Raw genomic sequence first — 14,476 nt, forward strand, 5'->3', positions numbered from 1 at the left:
TTTTAACTGATCCATTTGAATAGATGAAAGCTTGGTCCAAAGTACCTCTCCTGTGTCATATTCCTGGGTGGTGTGAAACTTGATACTCCAGCTTGTATTTTTGTACCTCTTCGTTTCTTTAATGTTCACATATATGCGTTGAATTAGTTTCGTTTCATATAAGTGTTGCATCTATTGAAAGTCCTAGGAGGAAAAAGAAAATACACCTAATGAAAGAAACTTGTTTGGAATCTCATTGAGTAACAGGTTCGTGTGTGAAGAAGAAGGCATATCGTACTAGAAAAAATGTGGGGGCTTTTGGTGTGGGTTTTCAAATAACATGCGTACATGTTAGCCATATGCTTCACGAAGGATTACAACTTGCAGCTGAAGCACTCTAAAACACTTTGAAAATTTTAACTGTTTTAAATTTTTTAAATGTCTTGGCAGCTGTTTAGATAGGGATTTTTTTCCTTGAAGCTAACAATTTTTCTTCTTTCTCATCTAATTACAAGGATGAGGAAGATTCTTTTGTGATGAAAGCTATTATTCATGCCATCAATGATGACAATGTTCCTGGATTACAGCACCTTCTGGGATCTCTGACAAATTACGATGTCAATCAACCCAACAAGGTAGTGTGGGTCTGTGTTGAGGTGCGTGGGGAACTAGCTATCACCCTATTGAATAGAGCAACGTGGTTGTAAAATAACAATGTAACATCTGAAATGAAAAGGAAGAGACAAGTGGATGTGAAATAATTCTGCCTTTCTTTAGGAGAAATTTTAATGTGTTCTGTGTTCAGTCTTCTCAAACTACCTGAAAATGGAGCCCAAAATGTTTTTCTTTGCCTAGGCCTTTGAAAAAGTATTAATCAAATCTGTTGTCAAGAGCTGTGGTATATCAGATATCAGCCTTTGCTTTTGTTTGCAGTTGTTGTTTCTTGTGGCAGATGAAGATGGCAGAACATGTAGGAATAACCAGACTGCCAAAACTGACTTTGCAAAGCACTGTTAGAAACAAAAGTCCCATACTGCAGAAACTGGTTATATGAACATAATATTAGATGATGTCGTTCATTTTCAGGAATGAAATTACTTGCCTACCACACTATTTCAGTGCACTGCTGCTGTACTAATGGCAGTATTGGAACTGAGACCAAGAGACCAAAGTTCTGTTGCTGGCTCCGCTGTTTAACCTTGGATAAATCATCTCTGCTCTAATTTTCACTGTTTTGAGTGGTTATACTGACGCTCATTATAAAATACTTAGAGAAATATTCATGAAGAGCACTGTAAAAGTAAAGCATCTGTTATTTTACTGTGATGGGGTCTTGAACCTTTCAAGAAATCACTGTATTTTTTGTTTTAATGGTGCAGTCCCATTTGACTTTCCCATATGTTGCTGGTGGCTTGTGTCTTTGAGGTGGTGTGGCAAACACCTTAGGTAATCTGGCTTAAAAAGTAGATATAAAGGAAGTTGCAAAGGGGAACATCCTTGCCAAATTGGGCTAATGAGAGCTTAACATGATATTTCTAATTTGAAAATCATGCATTTAATGTGTGGTGTATCATTTAGTAAATGCGAATTCATCCCAAAAATATGGAAGATTGCTGTGCAATAAACTTCTTTGGACAAAGGGACAAATTATTTTCTCTACAGTATTCCTTGAAGACTTAATTTGAAACTGGAAATCCAGAGGTGCCGTTCAATAACTGCCTTCTCTTCCACTATCTTTTCTTAATCCTTCAAAAATTAACTATATCGTTCTTGCTTGTATTTCATTGTCAGCATGGAACACCTCCGCTACTGATTGCTGCTGGCTGTGGAAACATTCAGATGCTTCAGTTGCTTTTGAAGCGTGGATCCCGTATTGATGTTCAAGATAAGGTCAGGGCTCTGCTTTGTCACTGTTCTGTATAAGTTTTTCAGTACAGTTAGCAGAGGACAAGCAGTTCAGACCAAGCTGTATTGGAAATGAAAAAATCTGCGCTGTAGAGCCTGTTTTCTGTCTTCTACAGCAAAAAGATAAAAGCGAATCTTTAATAATGTCACTTATTACTAGTGCATATCCTCTGATTTCCATCACTTTATTAGCTGAAGTAATTTGAATGACACTAATCCTAAATTGTAGTTCATGCTTACACAATTGCTTCAATTAGTTCAAATTAGTGATTGCCCTAAAACACAATGGTGAACTTTATTTAATAAATGCACATTTTAGCGTTGAGGAATATTGCAACTAAAACTCGTAGATGATGGAGGGTATGCTTTGCAATAAATTTTTTTTTCAAAATGTGTTATAGCGATCCTGGGTTCATTTAAAGCAAACTTGAAGCACTGTCTTCTTTTCTATCTAATAGATGGTAAAGTAAGCAGCAGCAAAGTTTTTATCTCGTGACTGTTCTTGCCAAAAAACTCCCTTACGTGGGGGAAGAGGATTATCCTTTCAAACAGTCAGTGATCCTGTTAATCATTCTTGCATTAGAGGGCTTTTTGTTGTCATTGTTGGTATGTGGGTTGTTGAACCAATTTGAAGATTTTTTTTTTTTTAAAAAGTAAACATGTTCATATAAGCTTGAATAGCTATTCAGTATATCTGTGTAGATCTAAGTGCATGTGTACCTCAGTTGAAAATCTAGAATTAGGATTCTAAATTGATCAATAACATCTCTAATCAAATATTTTTGACAGGCTGGATCTAACGCAATCTATTGGGCTTCTCGACATGGTCATGTAGAAACGCTGAAATTTCTCAATGATAATAAATGTCCTTTGGATGTTAAGGATAAGGTAAGAAAAAAATTATTTTCATTTTTCATGCAGAGAGCCTTTTTTCCGTAACTTTTATCTTAGCAAAGAGCAAGGTCTTTCAATTGGAATGATTCTCAGCTGTGCCGTAATTCCAAGAATGTGACTGGCTTTTTTAGTGTGGTTTTGTAAGCTGACATATAGGGCTGTGATAACACAGCTTTAAAGTAGCTGGATGTACTGATTATTTTCCTGACAAATGTTAACCAAGCGTGCATATTAAATGTGGTGAGTACATGGTGGGTAGGTGGGGAAGTACAAACCTAAATTAATTTTCGCTTGAAGACTAGATTTCTCATTGGAACTCGGAGTAAAATCGTGATTCTATTTTTCATTCCTCTTGATTGAAAATCACTTTTGTCTGACAAGTAAATTTGACTGTTATTAAGTTGAGTATAATGAAGCCTAACAATTTATAGCTGATGAGCACTTACCTTGTCTCCAGCAGCGTTACTTGAGCAACATTTGCCCTAGAAAGTAGTTGCTGTTAAAATCTGATACCATAGCGATGTTTTTATACTAGCCAAAGCTCCAGTACAGAGGCAATTATACCTGTGAAACACAGTTTGCTTTGTTGAGGGAACTAGTGCAAGGCAGGGCACATTAGCAAAATTAGCGTTCGACTCCTGATAGGACTACTAGGAAAGAGGTTACTCTCTTAATAAAGATAGCATTTCTTTTTCATATAATTTCAACAAAAGGTTGCAAATAATTACATGTAATGACCAAAATATGCCGGGATATACCAAGGCATTAGGCCAACTCCCTACATTTGTATGTACAGGGCAGAGGGGAGGCGTATGGAAATAGTATGAATAGAAATAGGATGTCTGTTTCAACATCAGTTGCACACACAGCTGCCGCCTCGTATTGCTCAGAAATCCCATTGTGGCTGTGACCTGGAACAAACTAAGCAGGAAAATAAGCTCTGAAAAAGGAAGGCCTTTGAAGAAATAACCTGTCAGGTGGTGGTGTATCTGTCACAGTACAACTACAGTTTGTAAGCAGGAGATCTCTGGTGACCGCAGCTGTGCTGCTGGTTTATGGGGAGGGAGGAGTACCCCATGCAGCATACAGACATTCAGGCTGTACATGGCAGTGTATATCTAGGGGTGACATACGAAATTACACTGGCATGTTCTTCTGTAATTGCAGTCTGGGGAGACCGCTCTCCATGTCGCAGCTCGCTACGGGCATGTGGATGTGGTTCAGTTTCTCTGTGGCGTTGGATCCAATCCAAACTTTCAAGACAAGGTGAGTCATGGACACTGTCTGGTATTCTTTAACAAATAAGGCTTTAGTATGAGTGGTCAAAACCCTTAGTCTTGCCTTGCTGTCTCTGTCATGTTTGCATTTGAAAAATATAACAGAATTATGGAGGTTTCAATACCTCTGAATAGATGAAGACTATGCAAAAAACAGTGTGCGTGAACCAACTACTGTTACAAAACACAGGTTCTCTTGAAAATGAAATCTTAACGATGGAGAAAGTCAATATCATGAAGGTATGGGTGGTGGTGTGTGCTCTGTGACTTCAGCTAAAGCTTTTTATTGGTTTTTGCCTTGACTTGAGCTTGCTTTTAGCCGTCATGGGACTTTCCTAAAGTGTCAAGCACTCATTGTTGAAAATGAGAGAAGGGCTCAGGAAGGCTTCATTAGAGCTCTGAACACTTGTGAGAAAACAGGAAAGAAAAGGCTTAATAGAAAAAAACCATCCATTTGACCGAAGTTTAACCGTGTGTGGGAGTTCCACAAGCCTCCCCAGGTGCTGTATCCTCTAGGACTACCTTTATATTGTTTAGGCAGCAGCAGGCCAAGGAACCACAGGACATGCTGTTCGACTGTTTGTTTTTCCTCAGATTTTTACAGAAACCTTGAATACTGTCCAAGTCCTCTAATATCAGCATCAAATGTTTCCTCATTGATATTTGCCAGGTACAGAAAGCATATCCCATTTCTTAGAATTTGATAGAATGACTGGGGTGGGTTTTAATCCTCCCTGCTTTTCAGTAGGCTACTTTCAATAGTGTATTTTTGTAAAACATTTGAGTTTCTTAATGGTGTTCCACATAACTTATGAAGTACACGGAGACTGAAGGTGAATATTTTGAATCTTCCTGGGTTCAAGCAAAAAGCAAATTAGAACTTCAGTCACAACTGAACTCAAAGTGCCTACAGTTTCAAAGGTTTGTTGTGATGCACGTTTAAAGGACTTGGGTTTCTACGTACCCAACTCACTGCCTGCACTCCTAAGTCATTAGGATGTGATTTTTGAACATGGTATGCAGAGTGATCTGCCTCAAACTGCAAGTCTAGTGGGATTTCCATCTCCTTGGTGAGCGATCTGTTTTAAAGACTGGATTAGTCCCTCAGCACACAGGATGTAGAAGTTGCTTATGAACGAGGATCAGTTTTCAAGTGAGAGAACCACGATAGTTAGCTTCAAGAGCATAGAAATATCTAAACTAAGATTGCTGATGTGCAAGTTGTTGTCAGTAGATAGTTTTATGGTGAGAAATAAGTACTCTCAGAATCCAGGTAATGATGAAAATCTCGTGCGTCACCGTAATCACTTGGTATGTCAGCAGAAGTTATTCTTGCTTTGAGAATGTCAGCATTAGAAATTACAACATCTTTTTATAGGGCTTTCTTAGTAGGCAGTCTTTTTTCTTTCGTGTCATCTTCCTGTCTTTCTAAGTTAAGCTGGGGAGATGTTCCTCCTGGCATTTAGTTCAGCTCTGACTTTTTTTTTATTTTCCATGTTGATAGGAAGAAGAAACCCCACTGCATTGTGCTGCTTGGCACGGCTACTACTCTGTTGCCAAAGCACTCTGTGAAGCAGGTTGCAACGTGAACATTAAAAACAAAGAAGGGGAGACTCCGCTCCTGACAGCATCTGCTAGGGGTTACCATGATATTGTGGAATGCTTGGCAGAACATGGGGCTGACCTTGATGCAACAGACAAGGTTAGTTTGAGTTGCTTTGGGTCAGGAATTACATCCAGAGATCACGGGTATCACAGAGCCGTATCTCTGAACTGCTTCATTTGAATGCTGCAAGCCAGCATTGTTTCCATGACGTGGGTTTTCTGAGCAGCTCACACAGAGACTATTGACGACTGCAGTAGTCTTTAAAGTTGCCCACTGATTATTTTTCCATGATTTGGTTTTTGCTGATTCATTATCACCTTATTAATTATCACCTTATGTGTAACAGTCTATGAAAAATGGCAGGAACATTGGGTTCTGTAATTGGCAACAAACTATTCAGTTAAGAGAAAAAAGATGGATTTATCCAACTATGGGTTGGATAAATCACACCTATTTCCAAAAAGATAAATTCCGACAATTTAAAAATATAACTCTATTTGATTCAGAATCAGGTTTTGTCTTTCATGGTGTAATCCCAACAAGTAACTTTTGCATTTCATTGCCTCTAGTTTTGGTATGCTTGTCCTTTTAGCTACCTTTATTGCTGATGCTTTAATAACTATTAGTAACTGAGTTCAGAAAAAATGCTTTTGCCTTTAAAAGAATTAAATTGTTTTTTCCAGTCGCATTGTCTCTTTAAGTTGTTCCACAGAGAGGGAAAGCTCTGTCTCTAAAGGTACTGATCACTATGCAGGCTGCATGACTTTTGCATCACTAACTTCTGTCAGTAAACACTAGAGTGGTTTACAATATGCAGCTGGTTGTTACAGTTGGTCACTCTCCCCTCCTAGGGAAGTCGTCAGTAGAGAATGTGTATTTGCATTTCATGTGTTCCACTGGAAAGCCCAGTGGCTTAATAGAAATTTGCTTTCATCCCATAGCTGATTTGTTCTGACAGATACTGTGCATCTCCCTACCTCCACCTTCAAAACAAAAATAAAAACCATTGTGATTCTTGAGGCAAGGAGATGCACTCAGTTACATGAAATGATTGTGACTGCAAAATGCTTTGATTTTTAGCATTATTAAATCTCACTTACAAGCTGTCTTGTGATTTCAGGATGGTCATATAGCCCTACACCTTGCTGTGAGAAGATGTCAAATAGAAGTAGTTAAAACTCTCATCAGTCAAGGATGTTTTGTGGATTTCCAAGACAGACATGGCAACACTCCCTTGCATGTGGCCTGCAAAGATGGGAATGTTCCTATTGTGATGGCACTCTGTGAAGGAAGTTGTAATTTGGATGTGACTAATAAGGTAAATGGAATATGGGTACTGAACTACTTTGTTTAATAGCTTGCCTATTGCATTAGATGACCTTTTCCAGGTCTCTGATATGAAAAATGTTTTTCCTTTTATTTTTTATCTCTTAAAGTGGCCAAAGGCCAGGAATTAAATGACTTGCCTTGCAAATGTACCTAAGTTTGTTTCAGTTGAATAGATGATAAAAGATCCATGAAGAAAGAGCCCAAGTGAATTATCACAGTGTATTTTGCCACTCAACTCTGATGTTGAAGTATATGCCAACCTTCTTCCCTAGCTGTATAGCTTTGTTTTGTGCAGATTACATGTAGGCACTGAAGAACAGATGAAGTGCATTGCTGCTGGCCTTGATTAGATGTGATTTAATAACAGTAATTTATATAGAGAATTGAAGACTGGTACATTTTTATGAAAAATCTGCTTTGAATTCTCCAAATTGCATTAAAAGATCTGCACTGTCATCTAACAAGGGATTTAACTCAACTGCAGATTCTATTCCCGGTTATAAAAATAAATGCCATATTGGCTGGTTTATGTTTTTCTGCATTTAGTTGTTTTATTAAAATAAATCCTAATCAAACATTTATCTTAGAATAGTTTTAATGTTCCTATTAAACAAATTGTCACTGGCAGGGTACAGGAAATCTCAGAATTAAAATGTTAAATCTAAAATTATTTTTGAAAGTTGAAGTCAGCAGTCTGAGTGAGGAGCTTTAAATGTTGATTCCAGTGCATATCACTGGATTACTGCCAGCTGAAAATGTGAACTGTCCGTAATTGTTGTAAGCGCTTTCCAAAGAGAATGTTTAACAGCCTGTCCCTAAATTCTGAGATACTAGTGCCTTGTTTGCTTCTTCTGTTCTGCTAGTGCTGCAGTGTAATGGGATAACTGAATGTGATGCTTTACAGGTTTAAGATCTGGCTTTCCTCCTAGAGATCTTTTCTCTTAAAGTAAGCTGTTTCAGGAAACTTTTTCTTTGGTTAGTTTAAATAGGTTAAGGTCAGCCATTGGACTCTGCTGCCAGGCTGTGGGGCTTAGGGCTTGGTATTTAACTCTGAACGTCTTTCTCTGCCCTATTTAATTTTTATATGCTACAAAGTTTAAAAGTTATTTGTAGGAGTCTTTGTGTTGGTATCTGCAATTTGTTTGATTCAGGTATTGTAGCTTCTTTGTTTTTCTGGAAAAATACATATTCTGGCGATAACATTTTGCTAGTTAACACTTCCGTTTACTACCAAAGCACTGACCTTCTCTGTATTAGCCAGCTAAAAAAAGTTATGGGCCTTTTGGCCTGGGTTGTCCAGTACAGTCACTTTTGGTTTTAATAATTAAAATCATCAGCTGCCAAGTGAAAAAACTTACAGTAATGAGCTCCCCAGTCCTGCCTCTGAGCTTAAACCTGATTGACTAGGCAATTAAATCCAGATCCACAGCTGAGAATACATTTTGGGGAAGGTGAGTTAATGCAGCACAAGGCTGGATTAGCACCTCTTTTCATAATGGAGAATGCTGAGCTGGCATCAGTGGCCTGGCCGCAAGCACGCTGTGGGAAAAATAATCAGTCTTCAACTTTTCAGTCGGGGTGGGATCATGGCTACAGAAGCTGTGGTTAAAGTTTGTGTCCTGTTATTCTTTTAGGAGTCATGTATACTAGCGTGATTTTTAGAGTGCTCTTTATTTGAAAGGATGGCTTTGGGACTTACCAACTAGCAAATTTTTGTTTCTACTTGTTTTCTTCAGCAGGGAGCCCTGTAATGGGATTGCACTAGCCTAACAACCATTTATCCTTGGTCCTCACATCTGGCATTGTCCCACATGTATGTAATACCGATTGAAGGCACTGTTTGTTTTTTCCACAGACTATGTGCAGTAGAACATCACACATGTTTATTTAAAATCATAGAATCACAGAATCGTTTAAGTTGGAAAAGACCTTCAAGATTGAGTCCAATCGTTAACCTAACGCTGTCAAGTCCACCCCTAAACCATGTCTCTTAAGTGCCACATCTATACATCTTTTACCCTCAGGGATGGGGACTCAACCACTTCCCTGGGCTGCCTGTTCCAGTGCTTGACAACCCTTTAAGTGAAGTTTTTCATAATATCCAACGTAAACCTCCCCTGGCACAGCTTGAGGCCATTTCCTCTTGTCCTGTTGCTTGTTACTTGGGAGAAGAGACCGACCCCCAGGTTGGGGGGTAGAGAGTGATAAGGTCTCCCCTCAGCCTCCTCTTCTCCAGGCTAAACCACCCCAGCTCCCTCAGCTGTTCCTCATAAGACTTGTGCTCCAGACCCTTCACCATCTTCGTTGCCCTTCTTCGGGCACGCTCAGCACCTCGATGTCTGTCTTGTAGTGAGGGGCTGGAGGCCCAAAACTGAACACAGTATTCGAGGTACAGCGTCACCAGTGCTGAGTACAGGGGGACGATCACTTCTCTAGTGCTGCTGGCCACACTTTTCCTGAAACAAGCCAGGATGCTGTTTGAGTTGAGGTATAGGGTTTTGAGGAGCCGGGTGTCTTTTCAGGTTCCAGTTGTCAGAAAGTTAGCTTTGCTTTCAAATACTCTTTCATGAAGTAATTTTGTGAGTTTGTTTCTGAATGTAGGGTTGAAACAGGGAGAACAGTATTGAAAGCATGAAAATATGTGAAGTAATAGTAAGAGGAGTTAGAAGCAGAGAGTACATGGTAGGGATATTTATAACAGTGCCTCTGAACATGAAAGACCAGAAGTGGATGTCATGAGGACTTGTCAGTGGAGAGATTGAGGGGGAAAAGCAAAAATTGGGGAAGCAAAACTTACAGCACTTTCCCTCTGTCACTGAAAGCAGAAATTCCTTCAAGCTGACTTCTTGCATTCATCCCTTTTATTCCTTTGGGTGGAATGGAGGAGACTACAGATATGTAATCTTCAGTAATACCTGGATTTAGATGGAATCCAGAGCTTTAAAGGTTAAGGACTTAGTGTTGCTTAACTGGTTCATATTTAATTAAGCAAAATGCAATTAAATTTACTGGGAATTAGAAAGACATTCTCAAATACAGCCAAAAAAACTCTAAAGGATTCCCCCACAGTTGTGGGGGATTTAGCTATAAAATTGTTTCCCAGTTTTTAAGTAGTCAATCTAGCCTTTGTTTTTAATTGAGCTTTAAGCAGTTGTGCTTAAGCTGCAATCAAAGTACTTTTTCTTACAGTATTTGCAAGACCTTTGCTATGTATCAGTAATTGTACAATATGTTTTATTATTAGTCATAGAATTTGGAGTGAAGTTCTTTGACTAACATAATGACACTCTTTTCCCCATGTTAGTATGGAAGAACACCTCTACATCTGGCAGCAAACAATGGCATTCTTGATGTTGTCCGGTTCCTGTGTCTCACTGGTGCCAATGTAGAAGCTTTAACCTCTGTAAGTATTGAGAGATACTGTTATGCTTCTTGCTTCTTTTATGTATGATACTACAAAACAAATTCATCTCTCGGGGGGAGGGGGAGGGGCGGGAAAGGACAATGGTCTAATATAGTTACATTTTGAAATTTAAAAAAAAAAAAGTTAGGTTGTTGTAACACCACAGCTTGAAAAGCATTCTCTGTTGTCCACTTACTCCTTTCTTACAACTGAATTTGAAACTGATTAAGGTACAGTACAGCTATCACTTCATCTACACCTAAGAATTTCTTCACCTAAGAATTACTTGTAGCATTGTGTTTTCTGTAAGCACAGTGGGCCACTGTCATTAAGATGTACATCATTTCACATCACATACAGTTACCATACAAATCTATATTTCAATTTTCTCAATTTCAATATTTTTCTTGCTTTCAGGGGATTAAAAAGTTTTATTTTCATGGTGGGAGATGTGTGGATGCATGGATGAGTGAACTAGCATGCAACTATCCTTGTAAAACAAATCATTTATGTCAGATCAGTCAGCACCACTGCTTTCAATTAGCACCACTGAAGGTATTTTTCATTCTCACTAAGGTGAGAAACGTCCTCCTAGCTGACATATCCACACCAGGAATGAAGTGTCCTTCATCATGCACTCCTCATATGCATGATACATTATAGACATCATACACACCATTACCTGTGTTTTGAACAAACTAACAATGTTTTATTTTCAGACACATTGGATCAGTTTACGTTGCTACTCACCCTGACCAATGCATTCTGCTCAGAAGTAACTACCACTCTGTTTACTGAAATCATGTTGTGATTAGATTTTAGTTGAGTCCATGTTTTTCAAAGGTCTTCTCCTTATGAAGTATCCCTGAGACGGCTGAAATGGAGGGGAAAAGGAGAAAACTTCTGTTCATTTGCTTTACCCATTTGGTAGAAAATATAAATATTTTTGTTCTTTTCCTGTACATTTAGCAATGAGTTTTGTTTCTCTAATCATGTATCTCAGGTGGCAGGAGGAAGCCTTCAAAAAGCAGTCATGAAAACCAATGAACTTGGAATTGTAGCTTAAACAAGTTTAGCATCTAAAAATGACTTTTTGATAACTACTAGATTGTAGATTACCATGTCCCCTATTAATCAATAATAATGAAATGTGCATGCAATGGACTTTGTGGGGTGTTTTTTCCTTTATCACCTGTTTTTGTCCCTTTTTTTTCTTTTTTTTTTCTTTTTTTTTTTTTTTCCTTTTTTTGGTATGTCCCATTCTGTATCTGTATTTTCACTACTACACACTGTAGAGATAACATAGAACAAAAAGGTGATGGGGGAATTCTTGAGCTGTATCACTTCATTTCTGTCATGACGGCTGTGTTGGTATAATTGCCTGTGTAGACTCTGTCCTTCCAAGATAAAAGTATTTTTTATCTCTTTAGTTTAGATCAGTTTGAAGGAGATAACAAAGTAAATCGTGCTGATCCTAAATCTGGCAGGAGAGGCAGACTGAATATACATAACTATGCATTATTCCAGCAGTGCTGTGGCAGAGAGAAGGGAAAAGGAGGAGAGAAAGGGAGGAACTGCATGTGGTGATTTTAGTAGCATTTCAGTTTTGCATTAGTTTGCTAGGTGGATGTTAAACTGTTCTGAAAAGTCTTACTAACAGCTCTTTCTGAGCCAGTGAAGTAGAATTAATTACGTTTTTCTTCCCTCAGAATGCCATTTCTGAGGAGCATGATCTTGAACTTTGTTCTGTTAATATCTTTTACATGGAAGCAAATGCTTTTTCCACATGTTGTCTCAATCAATAAATTGAGCTTCCAGATCTGAGCCTAAATTTTCAGCAGATAAAATGAACTGAACTGCTAGCATCTGTCAATGTAAACATCTCAAAATGCTTTTTTGGGGTAAATTTGACGTAGAGTTCTTTCTACTGTACTTGGTGCTTGTTGGCAGTGCTCTGGGGTATCCTTCACCTACTCCACAGTCCTTTCTGGCTGTTGCGTTTACTGTGTGGTCTGATGACCATGGACTTCAAAAATGATGCTTGTCTGGTAATGCCCTTGCTAAGGCATTGCTCCATAAGGAAAGGTGACCTAGGAGCCACGAGTAAACAACAAGGCAAGCAGGGACAGTGGCCTCACTAACAAAGGCCCAGTCCCACAGTACCCAAGCAAGGCAAGCAGAGCAGGTCCAGCGATAGCAACCAGCTTCAGCCAAGAGTCCCGGTTGCCAGAAAGGCTGTAACAATGAGGCAGCTCTGAGGTTAAGTCAAGGTCAGGAATTGGGCTGCATGACCATGGTCAGCCAAAGTGATGGCTAGTCCATAGTGAAGAGACAAGTTCAAGGTCAAACCTGGAAGTCAGTGGCCGGGTCAGCGCGATAGATGGCCACACGCAGGCATATTGCTGTAGTGTTGCTCAGGTGAGGACCAAGGGCAAAAGCCTCAGCCCAAAAGCAACACCTGAACAAAAGGTAGCACAAAAGCCCCTGACGGGGCTGCTTTTCAGGCCTTCTTCCTTCACAGCAGTCTGAACCAAGATTAGACAGCTGTATCAGACAGCTGGTCTTGAGCTCAGGAACCGGTTAGGAAGTGGGCAGGGAACTCTGGGTCATGACAGTGCCATCCCACTGTTACAGCTAGGCTTGCTCTGTGCACATCTGCCTAGACTTTTAGCAATTTGAACCATTCCTGTTGCTATTTTTCCAGTTTTGGGAGCAGTCACTTCCATCCCATTATAACCATGCTCACCGATCAGGCTCTGGCTGAGCCACTGCCATCCACACCCCATGCCAAATACTCGCCAGATGGTTATTTCCTTTGTGTTTGTGCCCTAATAGCTCTGACCGAACTCAGCAAAGGATATATCAGAGTACAGCTGTTTAGCCAAAACCAGGCTTGAAGCCAGAACAAACCCCCATGGAGCAATGAGACACAGCAAGCAAGGGTGTCAAGTTAGCCAAGCCATGCCATGGCAGTTGTGGCATATCCCCTGAGAGGTGTGGGACCTGCTCTGATTCAAAGGGACAATGCCCATGCAGGGATCTGTTGCTGCATATGTGCTTGGTGCTGGAGTTTGCCAGGCCATCTCCAGCCTTATATTGCAACAGGAACATAACTGCGCTCTGGAAGAGTGCAGGGCCAGGCTGTAGCAATCCTGCTCTGGACTTAAAAGGGGGCCAAAGATTTGGCGATCGACATAAAATTCACACTTTAGATTGATGAAGGCTGCATCCTGTTACCACAGGGATTCTCAGGAAAAGGGGATCAAGGTTTCCCCTTTATTTGAAGGTTTTGGATTCCCCTGGATGTGCCCAAGACTGAAAAATCAGGAAGCAGTAGAAGTATTGAAGCAGTTCTCCTGATGGCAGGCTAGCTGCCCAGCCACTGGACCACTCTTCCTCTCATACAGCAGGCACTCAGGATTAACTGGGATTGGGAGGGTAGGGTCAGCACAAAGAGATTCTTCCCCGTTGATACATCTTCTCTAAGGAAAATTAATTTTAAAAAATACATTCAGACATTTCTTTACTAAAGTTGCAATTACATGTCAACTATGGAAGGAATTTAAGGGTAAAGTATCGGTTCAAATTTAGTCAGTTCACGCCATGAACTACAATTTTGTCTGTTTCTTGCTAATGTTCTGTTCCTGTTCTCTCTGAATTATCCGAAGTTCTGCAGTACATAGTAACTTTTATGCAAACCTGAAAATGGCTTCTGTAGGTGGACACTCGGTTGTCAAAGATATTTATTTCATATGTAGGGATAATAATTACAGTAACCTCAAGAACTACTTAAGACAATGCAGGTTCCACATGAAAAACTGGTAAAAGCAAAGATAGAAACACAAGAAAGAGATCTTAGTTTTCCAGTACTACTTCTTAATAATTGAAAGCTCTTATCTGAGAAGGAAGCAAAGTGCTCATAAATTAGTCACCTCTTACCAAAATTTAAACCAACGCAATAGCATTAATATAGTTGTAAGAGTGAAAGTAGTGAGCAATTTTTCTTTCGGCCTATATAATATTAAACTGCTGACCTGTGAAACATGGGTAATTAAATGGGAAGACTAGAATGCTGAAGGCAGC

At 39.5% G+C, this 14,476-nt stretch overlaps 1 protein-coding gene across 1 annotated transcript in view; it reads left to right on the forward strand.

Moving 5' to 3' along the window:
- The window catches only part of DAPK1 (death associated protein kinase 1), an 89,040-nt gene that overhangs the window by 57,906 nt on the left and 16,658 nt on the right, over nt 1-14,476 (forward strand). The window contains exons 11-17 of the mRNA XM_082336971.1: nt 495-614; nt 1,771-1,869; nt 2,674-2,772; nt 3,946-4,044; nt 5,560-5,757; nt 6,782-6,979; nt 10,295-10,393. Of these exons, the coding sequence (XP_082193097.1) occupies nt 495-614; nt 1,771-1,869; nt 2,674-2,772; nt 3,946-4,044; nt 5,560-5,757; nt 6,782-6,979; nt 10,295-10,393 (912 nt within the window). The remainder of the gene's footprint in view (nt 1-494; nt 615-1,770; nt 1,870-2,673; nt 2,773-3,945; nt 4,045-5,559; nt 5,758-6,781; nt 6,980-10,294; nt 10,394-14,476) is intronic.

The sequence above is a fragment of the Platalea leucorodia genome (genome assembly GCF_965183815.1).
Source record: "Platalea leucorodia genome assembly, chromosome: Z".
Classification (NCBI taxonomy): domain Eukaryota; kingdom Metazoa; phylum Chordata; class Aves; order Pelecaniformes; family Threskiornithidae; genus Platalea; species Platalea leucorodia.